The sequence below is a fragment of the Trichomycterus rosablanca genome, chromosome 1 (assembly GCF_030014385.1).
Source record: "Trichomycterus rosablanca isolate fTriRos1 chromosome 1, fTriRos1.hap1, whole genome shotgun sequence".
Taxonomy (NCBI): domain Eukaryota; kingdom Metazoa; phylum Chordata; class Actinopteri; order Siluriformes; family Trichomycteridae; genus Trichomycterus; species Trichomycterus rosablanca.
Genome location: NC_085988.1, coordinates 55751170 through 55763625, shown reverse-complemented (window position 1 = coordinate 55763625; position 12456 = coordinate 55751170). Strand labels below are relative to the sequence as shown.

The 12456-nt window shown below is 40.0% G+C and overlaps 1 protein-coding gene across 1 annotated transcript in view; it reads right to left on the bottom strand.

Annotated features, from left to right (window-relative positions):
- Nucleotides 1-685: 685 nt before the first annotated feature.
- Nucleotides 686-12456, bottom strand: part of creb3l2 (cAMP responsive element binding protein 3-like 2) — a 28071-nt gene continuing 16300 nt past the window's right edge. The window contains exons 10-12 of the mRNA XM_062994660.1: nucleotides 11669-11792; nucleotides 11331-11574; nucleotides 686-2429 (exon numbers count right to left, since the gene is read on the bottom strand). Of these exons, the coding sequence (XP_062850730.1) occupies nucleotides 2387-2429; nucleotides 11331-11574; nucleotides 11669-11792 (411 nt within the window). The 3' untranslated portion in view covers nucleotides 686-2386. The remainder of the gene's footprint in view (nucleotides 2430-11330; nucleotides 11575-11668; nucleotides 11793-12456) is intronic.

Below are 12456 nucleotides of genomic sequence, written 5' to 3'. Positions count from 1 at the left end.
TTAAGAAACACTGGATTTAGTAAATCACATTAACCAACTCGTAGTTCAAGTCACTTTCCATTCCTGAAGAATGACTGTTACAATAATAAATAACTGACATTTATTGCACTTGACAGACACATTTATCTAATCTGAATTATAAATGTGACTTAATTGATCCAAAAGTTAAGGGATAAGGGAATTACTTATGAAGTAAAAGGAAAAGAGGAAACTTGGAAGTGGTGGGGCTTGAGCCAGCGATCTTCCTGTGACCAGTCAGTTATCCTAACTGCTTAGCTTATAATTACTGACATGCCAGGGATAATGACATTTCATTGTTCCTTTATAGCCACTAACACCATTTTACAATTACTGATATTTGTATATGAATTACCACCAGATTCCTGTACTAAAATACTATCAAAATGCCACAATATTGATTCACAAAAGATCAGATCCTTGTTAACTAATTTTGTAACGCATAAAGGTCATTTAACAAAGATATAAAAAGCAACCCAAGTAAACAGAATTCAGGATTCTGTGCAAACTGTGTCCCATCAAACACAATCTTCAGGTTTCAGGAAAGACTTTTGCATAATATAAAAATAAAGTATGAAAAAAAAGTGAAAACAGTGAACTAAGGAAATTAATTTGCCATAAATTCATTCAGTCTTCTTGTAAACAAAGAGTAGTTCACACTGCACGATTAGAAGCAGGGTGATTTATCAACATTAGCCACATAAAAGAACACAGTGTATTAAAAATGAATGTGAACAATAGATACAATAATATAAAAAAAAATTTTTTTTACATACATTTGTAGTACATTAAATAGCAAGCCATGGACAGAATGCCAAATTGCAGCAAAACCAGCCTCATATTCTGTGTATAGGCTTTCCACAATATTTTATGTCTATGGGGATTTGTATCCATTCAGGGGAACATTTGTCAGGTCAGGTAATCAACTCATCCTGATTGTATTCAATAGGCTTGAGGTCAGGTCTTTGTATACGCCACTAAAACACCAAACTCATCAAACCATTTCTTAATGGATCCTACTTTGTGCACAGAGGCAGTGTTTCTGGAACAAGAACTGGCAGTTTACCCTGTTTTCATAGGATTATACTTCTGTCAGCAAAGGGTGTGACTTAAACACATAAACTCAGTCATTAAGAGGGGTATCCACATACATTTGACCATATAGTGTATATCATGACAGTCTTTCAATTTTTAACATTTATTTAAAAAACAAAAGACTTAAAAATATTGTTTTATTAGTTATTATGTGTTTTCTGAAAAAACAACAAAATTTTTAATGTAATTTACCGTTGTGGCATGGCCTTCTATTTCATTGTTATTTATTATGATTAAATAACAATAACTACTATTCACAGTAGAGTCACATTATTATGACCACCAGCTTATATTCAGAGTAACCACCGAATGCAGTACAGACAACATCTAGACAGGCTAAAAGTGACTCAATAAGGTCCGGGTAGTTGTCACAGGTATCTGGAGCCATGCTGACTGCAGTGCATCCCACAGCTCCTGGAGCAAACATGATGATCGAGGTGGTCCCACAGATGCTCAATTGAGTTCAAGTCTGGGGAATTAGGGGGCCAGGGTAGTACCTGGAAGTCTTGGTCATGCTCTTCCAACCAATGTTGGACATTTCTAGCCGTGTGACATTTCTGGAAGATCCCATACACTCTAAAGAAGACAATTTTACTCATGGTACTTTTACCCATTACAGCAATGAGAGATATATGTGCAGACAGTCTATCGCACAACTAAAATACCCACCAAGCCAGCTCACGAAACATGACTTCCTTCATGAGCTATGCACTGCTGTTGTCGAAAGTAGAAAGCGGTCATAATAATGTGACTTGACTGTGTAACTCGCCTACTAAATTCTTCATGAAATTGGTCTCCCATACTGTCACTTTATGCTAAGACAAATGGATTGGGAGTGTGTTAAACAACTCCCACTACACAATTGCTTAAAAATAAGTCTGGTCAGATGTATTGTGCACTAAGCTTAAAAGTTTAGTTATTTAAAATGTTGACATCATATTTATAATTACAAGACAGATTGGTGCAGAGTATAAAAAAAAAAAAAAAAACACATTTTAGTAGCATGGGGTAAACAATGCAAAAGAAAAGTTGCATTAGAACAGCCATGTACAGTTTAGAGAACACGAACGAGTAATATAGATGCATAAAATATAGTATAAAAATCTAATATATATAGCACTAAAATAAAAAATATTTCTTTTTTTGTTTATTTAGTTTTTTCCTTAAAAAGAAAGGAAACTGTAAAGGAAATGATACTTGAGTTCATTAAATACAAAGCATGACTGACTGTTCTTCAACCCTCTCACAACAGCCTGTTCAGTGTTCCCTCCAGTTAAATGACTTTTGGGCTTTCATGTGATGACGACTTTACTGACCTAAAGAACAAAAACAAACAAAGAATTGACTTCTGATTGTAGCAAAATGAGACATAATACAATCCTATTATATCAACCACTTTTCTCTCTTATTAGCAGTTGCTTTATGCCAAGTTCACACTACACGACTTTCCAAGTCGTCAGGTCGCTGTACAGTTCACACTACATGACTGGATCTCTTGTAATCGGGAGTCTTTCAAGTCGGTGTGGCTTTCACACTACACGATCTATCACCAACTGAAATCGAAGGTGAGCTTCTCTGGTCTCCCAAACTACGTTTTGTCACAAAAACAAACGCAAGAAGTGACGAGGGGTTTAATGATACCATGTCCAAAAATGCACGTCAACAAGTAGCGAGCGATCAAAGTTTGTGGATTGGGCTACGCAAGCAGCATGGATTGTTCTATAGTGAGTTGGAGGTTAATAAATATTTTTGCAATGCAACGTTGGTGTTTTGTAGAGAAAGATAGAGTCAACAATACTGTAAAACATGTTTGCCGATGTATTCTGATTTAAACTATATTATGCCCCTGTCCCACCTTTTTACACTCCTCGCCTGCGTTTCCCCTCACCCCGTATCTTGCGTTGTCATTGGCTGTTCGACATAGCACTCATTGCCAGTCAGGCAACTCAGATTCAGATATCTGGCAAGTTAGAATTTTTGCTTCAATGCTCAGCGAGCCGCTTGGATCAAGTTGTTGAGTAGTTCACACAGCGATTGAGAGCCGAGTTTCGATTGCAGAGCGAACGGCGAGTTGCTCCAGAGCCGGCAAATCTAGAGCTGAACAGTCGGTGAGCGAAAATCAGGGCAAGAATCGCGTAGGCATTAGTGAGCTACTTGACACACATTGTTTAGCTCAACATTGCTAACATAATAAAACTCTTCTAAAAAATTGACAACAGCTTTATCTGGGGAGTGCTGGTCTTTTGTTTAAACCACTGACAAAGCCTTCAAATATTCTACCTGGAATAAAGTAATCACTAAAGATATTAAAAATATATAATGAACGCTTAACCAGGCCCTAGAGATTACTTTAGACCTGTGTCCTGTTGCTGCACTGTTCGGGGTTTCTTTGGATCGTCAGTTTCCAGCTACGAAACAGCGGGTAATAGCTTTTAACACCCTACTGGCCAGACATGCCATTCTTCTGAGATGGAAGCTCCCCTCTCCGCCTACACACAACTGGTGGCTCCAGAAACTTTTGGGCAACATCAAACTGGTGAAGCTGCATGCTTACAGGTTGGGTTCACTACAAACTTTTCATAAAACTTGGTCGCCTGTCCTTAATACTACTGCGAAATACAGCATCACCCCAGAGCAGAGGAGTGAGGTTGGGTTGTCCCTTATCCCCCACCCTCCCTATATATATATATATATATATATATATATATATATATATATATATATATATATATATATATATATATACACACAGTGTATCACAAAAGTGAGTACACCCCTCACATTTCTGCAGATATTTAAGTATATCTTTTCATGGGACAACACTGATAAAATGACACTTTGGCACCAATGAAAAGTAGTCTGTGTGCAGCTTATATAACAGTGTAAATTTATTCTTTCCTCAAAATAACTCAATATACAGCCATTAATGTCTAAACCACCGGCAACAAAAGTGAGTACACCCCTTAGTGAAAGTTCCTGAAGTGTCAATATTTTATGTGGCCACCATTATTTCACAGAACTGCCTTAACTCTCCTGGGCATGGAGTTTACCAGAGCTTCACAGGTTGCCACTGGAATGCTTTTCCACTCCTCCATGACGACATCACGGAGCTGGCGGATATTCAAGACTTTGCGCTCCTCCACCTTCCGCTTGAGGAAGCCCCAAAGATGTTCTATTGGGTTTAGGTCTGGAGACATGCTTGGCCAGTCCATCACCTTTACCCTCAGCCTCTTCAATAAAGCAGTGGTCGTCTTAGAGGTGTGTTTGGGGTCATTATCATGCTGGAACACTGCCCTGCGTCCCAGTTTCCGGAGGGAGGGGGATCATGCTCTGCTTCAGTATTTCACAGTACATATTGGAGTTCATGTGTCCCTCAATGAAATGTAACTCCCCAACACCTGCTGCACTCATGCAGCCCCAGACCATGGCATTCCCACCACCATGCTTGACTGTAGGCATGACACACTTATCTTTGTACTCCTCACCTGATTGCCGCCACACATGCTTGAGACCATCTGAACCAAACAAATTAATCTTGGTCTCATCAGACCATAGGACATGGTTCCAGTAATCCATGTCCTTTGTTGACATGTCTTCAGCAAACTGTTTGTGGGCTTTCTTGTGTAGAGACTTCAGAAGAGGCTTCCTTCTGGGGTGACAGCCATGCAGACCAATTTGATGTAGTGTGCGGCGTATGGTCTGAGCACTGACAGGCTGACCCCCCACCTTTTCAATCTCTGCAGCAATGCTGACAGCACTCCTGCGCCTATCTTTCAAAGACAGCAGTTGGATGTGACGCTGAGCACGTGCACTCAGCTTCTTTGGACGACCAACGCGAGGTCTGTTCTGAGTGGACCCTGCTCTTTTAAAACGCTGGATGATCTTGGCCACTGTGCTGCAGCTCAGTTTCAGGGTGTTGGCAATCTTCTTGTAGCCTTGGCCATCTTCATGTAGCGCAACAATTCGTCTTTTAAGATCCTCAGAGAGTTCTTTGCCATGAGGTGCCATGTTGGAACTTTCAGTGACCAGTATGAGAGTGTGAGAACTGTACTACTAAATTGAACACACCTGCTCCCTATGCACACCTGAGACCTAGTAACACTAACAAATCACATGACATTTTGGAGGGAAAATGACAAGCAGTGCTCAATTTGGACATTTAGGGGTGTAGTCTCTTAGGGGTGTACTCACTTTTGTTGCCGGTGGTTTAGACATTAATGGCTGTATATTGAGTTATTTTGAGGGAAGAATAAATTTACACTGTTATATAAGCTGCACACAGACTACTTTTCATTGTGTCAAAGTGTCATTTTGTCAGTGTTGTCCCATGAAAAGATATACTTAAATATCTGCAGAAATTTGAGGGGTGTACTCACTTTTGTGATACACTGTATACAGTGCCTTGCAAAAGTATTCAGCCCCCTTGAACTTTTCAACCTTTTGCCACATTTCAGGCTTCAAACATAACGATATGAAATTGTAATTTTTTGTGAAGAATCAACAACAAGTGGGACACAATCGTGAAGTAGAACGAAATTTATTGGATATTTTAAACTTTTTTTAGAAATAAAAAACTAAAAAGTGGGGCGTGCAATATTATTCAGCCCCTTTACTTTCAGTGCAGCAAACTCACTCCAGAAGTTCAGTGAGGATCTCTGAATGATCCAATGTTGACCTAAATGACTGATGGTGATAAATAGAATCCACCTGTGTGTAATCAAGTCTCCGTATAAATGCACCTGCTCTGTGACAGTCTCAGAGTTCTGTTTAAAGCGCAGAGAGCATCATGAAGACCAAGAAACACACCAGGCAGGTCCGAGATACTGTTGTGGAGAAGTTTAAAGCCGGATTTGGATACAAAAAGATTTCCCAAGCTTTAAACATCTCAAGGAGCACTGTGCAAGCGATCATATTGAAATGGAAGGAGTATCAGACCACTGCAAATCTACCAAGACCCGGCCGTCCCTCTAAACTTTCAGCTCAAACAAGGAGAAGACTGATCAGAGATGCAGCCAAGAGGCCCATGATCACTCTGAATGAACTGCAGAGATCTACAGCTGAGGTGGGAGACTCTGTCCATAGGACACAATCAGTCGTACACTGCACAAATCTGGCCTTTATGGAAGAGTGGCAAGAAGAAAGCCATTTCTCAAAGATATCTATAAAAAGTCACCTGGGAGACACACCAAACATGTGGAAGAAGGTGATCTGGTCAGATGAAACCAAAATCGAACTTTTTGGCCACAATGCAAAACGTTATGTTTGGCGTAAAAGCAACACAGCTCATCACCCTGAACACACCATCCCCACTGTCAAACATGGTGGTGGCAGCATCATGGTTTGGGCCTGCTTTTCTTCAGCAGGGACAGGGAAGATGGTTAAAATTGATGGGAAGATGGATGGAGCCAAATACAGGACCATTCTGGAAGAAAACCTGTTGCAGTCTGCAAAAGACCTGAGACTGGGATGGAGATTTATCTTCCAACAAGACAATGATCCAAAACATAAAGCAAAATCTACAATGGAATGGTTCACAAATAAACGTATCCAGGTGTTAGAATGGCCAAGTCAAAGTCCAGACCTGAATCCCATCGAGAATCTGTGGAAAGAGCTGAAAACTGCTGTTCACAAACGCTCTCCATCCAACCTCACTGAGCTCGAGCTGTTTTGCAAGAAAGAATGGGCAAAAATTTCTGTCTCTCGATGTGCAAAATTGATAGAGACATACCCCAAGCGACTTGCAGCTGTAATCGCAGCAAAAGGTGGCGCTACAAAGTATTAACGCAAGGGGGCTGAATAATATTGCACGCCCCACTTTTCAGTTTTTTATTTCTAAAAAAAGTTTAAAATATCCAATAAATTTCGTTCCACTTCACGATTGTGTCCCACTTGTTGTTGATTCTTCACAAAAAATTACAATTTCATATCGTTATGTTTGAAGCCTGAAATGTGGCAAAAGGTTGAAAAGTTCAAGGGGGCTGAATACTTTTGCAAGGCACTGTATATATACTATATATACAGGGTGGGCCATTTATATGGATACACCTAAATAAAATGGGAATGGTTGGTGATATTAACTTCCTGTTTGTGGCACATTAGTATATGGGAGGGGGAAAACTTTTCAAGATGGGTGGTGACCATGGTGGCCATTTTGAAGTCGGCCATTTTGGATCCAACTTTAGTTTTTTCAATGGGAAGAGGGTCATGTGACACATCAAACTTATTGAGAATTTCACAAAAAAAACAATGTGCTTGGTTTTAACGTAACTTTATTCTTTCATGAGTTATTTACAAGTTTCTGACCACTTATAAAATGTGTTCAAAGTGCTGCCCATTGTGTTGGATTGTCAATGCAACCCTCTTCTCCCACTCTTCACACACTGATAGCAACACCGCAGAAGAAATGCTAGCACAGGCTTCCAGTATCCGTAGTTTCAGGTGCTGCACATCTCGTATCTTCACAGCATAGACAATTGCCTTCAGATGACCCCAAAGATAAAAGTCTAAGGGGGTCAGATCGGGAGACCTTGGGGGCCATTCAACTGGCCCACGACGACCAATCCACTTTCCAGGAAACTGTTCATCTAGGAATGCTCGGACCTGACACCCATAATGTGGTGGTGCACCATCTTGCTGGAAAAACTCAGGGAACGTGCCAGCTTCAGTGCATAAAGAGGGAAACACATCATCATGTAGCAATTTCAAATATCCAGTGGCCTTGAGGTTTCCATTGCTGAAGAATGGCCCCACTATCTTTGTACCCCATATACCAAACCATACCATCAATTTTTGTGTTCCAACAGTCTTGGAGGGATCTATCCAATGTGGGTTAGTGTCAGACCAATAGCGGTGGTTTTGTTTGTTAACTTCACCATTCACATAAAAGTTTGCCTCATCACTGAACAAAATGTTCTGTGTAAACTGAGGGTCCTGTTCCAATTTTTGTTTTGCCCATTCTGCAAATTCAGTGCGCCGATCTGGGTCATCCTCGTTGAGATGCTGCAGCAGCTGGAGTTTGTAAGGGTGCCATTTGTGAGTAGCTAATATCCGCCGAAGGGATGTTCGACTGATGCCACTCTCCAGTGACATGCGGCGAGTGCTACGCTGTGGGCTCTTGCTGAATGAAGCTAGGACAGCCACTAATGTTTCTTCATTAGTGACAGTTTTCATGCGTCCACATTTTGGCAAATCCAACACTGAACCAGTTTCACGAAACTTGGCAAGCAGTTTGCTAACTGTAGCATGGGAGATGGGTGGTCTCGTAGGGTGTCTTGCATTGAAATCTGCTGCAATGACCCGGGTACTGCGTTCACCAGACATCAACACAATTTCTATCCGCTCCTCACGTGTTAACCTCTGCGACATGTCAATGGCTGTAAACAAAGAGAAGCTTGTAAATAACTCATGAAAGAATAAAGTTACGTTAAAACCAAGCACACCATTGTTTTTCTTGTGAAATTCTCAATAAGTTGTGTCACATGACCCTCTTCCCATTGAAAAAACTAAAGTTGGATCCAAAATGGCCGACTTCAAAATGGCCACCATGGTCACCACCCATCTTGAAAAGTTTTCCCCCTCCCATATACTAATGTGCCACAAACAGGAAGTTAATATCACCAACCATTCCCATTTTATTTAGGTGCATCCATATAAATGGCCCACCCTGTATATATACAGTATATATATACAGTATGTATATATATATATATATATATATATATATATATATATACAGGTCCTTCTCAAAAAATTAGCATATTGTGATAAAGTTCATTATTTTCCATAATGTAATGATAAAAATTAAACTTTCATATATTTTAGATTCATTGCACACCAACTGAAATATTTCAGGTCTTTTATTGTTTTAATACTGATGATTTTGGCATACAGCTCATGAAAACCCAAAATTCCTATCTCAAAAAATTAGCATATCATGAAAAGGTTCTCTAAACGAGCTATTAACCTAATCATCTGAATCAACGAATTAACTCTAAACACCTGCAAAAGATTCCTGAGGCTTTTAAAAACTCCCAGCCTGGTTCATTACTCAAAACTGCAATCATGGGTAAGACTGCCGACCTGACTGCTGTCCAGAAGGCCATCATTGACACCCTCAAGCAAGAGGGTAAGACACAGAAAGAAATTTCTGAACGAATAGGCTGTTCCCAGAGTGCTGTATCAAGGCACCTCAGTGGGAAGTCTGTGGGAAGGAAAAAGTGTGGCAGAAAACGCTGCACAACGAGAAGAGGTGACCGGACCCTGAGGAAGATTGTGGAGAAGGGCCGATTCCAGACCTTGGGGGACCTGCGGAAGCAGTGGACTGAGTCTGGAGTAGAAACATCCAGAGCCACCGTGCACAGGCGTGTGCAGGAAATGGGCTACAGGTGCCGCATTCCCCAGGTCAAGCCACTTTTGAACCAGAAACAGCGGCAGAAGCGCCTGACCTGGGCTACAGAGAAGCAGCACTGGACTGTTGCTCAGTGGTCCAAAGTACTGTTTTCGGAAATCAAGGTGCCAGAGTCTGGAGGAAGACTGGGGAGAAGGAAATGCCAAAATGCCTGAAGTCCAGTGTCAAGTACCCACAGTCAGTGATGGTCTGGGGTGCCATGTCAGCTGCTGGTGTTGGTCCACTGTGTTTTATCAAGGGCAGGGTCAATGCAGCTAGCTATCAGGAGATTTTGGAGCACTTCATGCTTCCATCTGCTGAAAAGCTTTATGGAGATGAAGATTTCATTTTTCAGCACGACCTGGCACCTGCTCACAGTGCCAAAACCACTGGTGAATGGTTTACTGACCATGGTATTACTGTGCTCAATTGGCCTGCCAACTCTCCTGACCTGAACCCCATAGAGAATCTGTGGGATATTGTGAAGAGAAAGTTGAGAGACACAAGACCCAACACTCTGGATGAGCTTAAGGCCGCTATCGAAGCATCCTGGGCCTCCATAACACCTCAGCAGTGCCACAGGCTGATTGCCTCCATGCCACGCCGCATTGAAGCAGTCATTTCTGCAAAAGGATTCCCGACCAAGTATTGAGTGCATAACTGAACATAATTATTTGAAGGTTGACTTTTTTTGTATTAAAAACACTTTTCTTTTATTGGTCGGATGAAATATGCTAATTTTTTGAGATTTTTTGGGTTTTCATGAGCTGTATGCCAAAATCATCAGTATTAAAACAATAAAAGACCTGAAATATTTCAGTTGGTGTGCAATGAATCTAAAATATATGAAAGTTTAATTTTTATCATTACATTATGGAAAATAATGAACTTTATTTTTTTGAACTTTTGATAGAATTATTAAATCTAAATTCATTGTAGAAAGCACATTATCTGACAAAAGTGAGGATCTTTTCCTGTTCATGACCCTGACACTGAAAACAGGTGCACCAATCATAATGTTTTGATCTAATAAAGCATCAAAGCACAGATATGATTATTTCATAGATCTATTAAGAAAACCCTTTAATACGGTGTTTGTGCAGAAAGAATACTGGGAAATACTGTTCTAAATTACCATTTAAACATCTATAAATACCTGAAGCAGACATTATCTATAAGTAATTGACTGTAGCTATATAAAAAAAAGTGTTAATTAAAACAGTCCATGTAAACGCTTAGTCCATATAAATATCAGATACGAATGTGTTTTTAGAAAACTACAAACATCACAAATATAAATCATGTTTATAACCATGTGATAGAATAAGCTGAATAAACTGTAGAGATGAAACATCACGCAGAGTTTCACTTTTTACCGGAGGGGGAGGAGGCGGAGCTACGCGGTTTTGATGGACAGCTCTAGCAGCCAATGGAAATACTCGTTACAGAGATCGCGTGGTTTCATTCATCTTTTCATCAACACGTAAAAAAAGTGAAAACCGCTAAAAGTAGTTTATCATCGGACAGTTCATGTGCTTTACATCCTAATTCATCTGAAATACAGATAATTACCACAGAGACACACATGTATATGCCAAATAAAAAGTTAGATTAAAAATTTTATATATATATATATATATATATTTATATATATATATAAATATAATGACAACTTGAACTAAACTTGCTGACCAAATGTAAACCAGTTAAACAACCCCTGATCCTTTTAGCAACAGAAAAAACTTCAAATATTAAATCTTGCTAATATATATTCAATGGTTTATTCACTATAACATAAAAACAATCTTTTTACCAGTAGTAGGCACATTACCTGTGTGCTTGCTGATCAGTGAGGGATTTTTGTGTGTCTGTTCCGTTGTTTTGAAAAGCAGGTGAATGGGGTTCAGAGGGTTGAGACTCTGCCTGTTTGTGCCTGTGCTGCTGCTGCTCTTGAGGCCACGTGGCCATGATGGTGGTCTGTGTGTTCCACTCTGGATATTCCCCCCCTAGACCGGAAGGGCGGGACTCTTCACCTCCCCCATTTCCCCCAAAGTTAAGCAGGTTCCTTGATTTTACTGGTGAACAGAATTCATCAACATGTGTTTAATTACAACTAGTTATTTCATTTTATTTAGTGTATGTGTATGTGTGTGCATATGTGTGTGATACCTGTTGCAGTGTAAGATTCCTGTATTGTAAGATCTTTGGATATCTCTGTCTTTGTGATGGAGGTGCAGGGGCTGAGCCCCTGGTAGAAACTACCCAGGAACACAGCAAAGCACAGCATCACCACCTGTTGAGGAAAAAAAGACTAGATGAGCTGATATTAAGTAATATATTAAGACAAAGACCCATTCTATTCTGTTGTACCAAAATATACCATAGTTAGCTAAATAATGTGTCTTATCAAAGCTAAATAAATGTAACCATGGGAGTGATTTGGCATTCTACACGAACTAATGTGAGCTAATGTGAGTGTTAAATATTGGGGTACTGTACAACCAGATATTAGCATGTGGCTACAACAGAGTACAACCCTTGATGTGATACCTGGATAAACCACATTTATCAATAATTGGGTTCTCTAGGACCACATTATCTGCAAATAAAGACCGACCTTAAGCCTTTTTGAATGAATATCTGTGGACTAAACTAAAAAGTGGAACTTTTTGGAAGACATGGCTTCTGTTGCATCTGGCAAAAAAAAAAAACATAGCTTTGCATAGTAAGAACATCATACCAACAGTCCAACAAGGTGGAGGTGATATGCTGGTGTGAAATGCATTACTGCTTTAGGGCCTGGGCAAATTACTTCAGTTGGCAAAACCATGAACTCTGCTCTCCAATGGAAAATTTTGGGGAAAGCACTATCTAAAGCTCAAGAGCAACTGGGTAATGCAACAGGAAAAAACACCCTGAAGCATAAAGAGCAAGTATACCTCTAAATGGCTTAACAT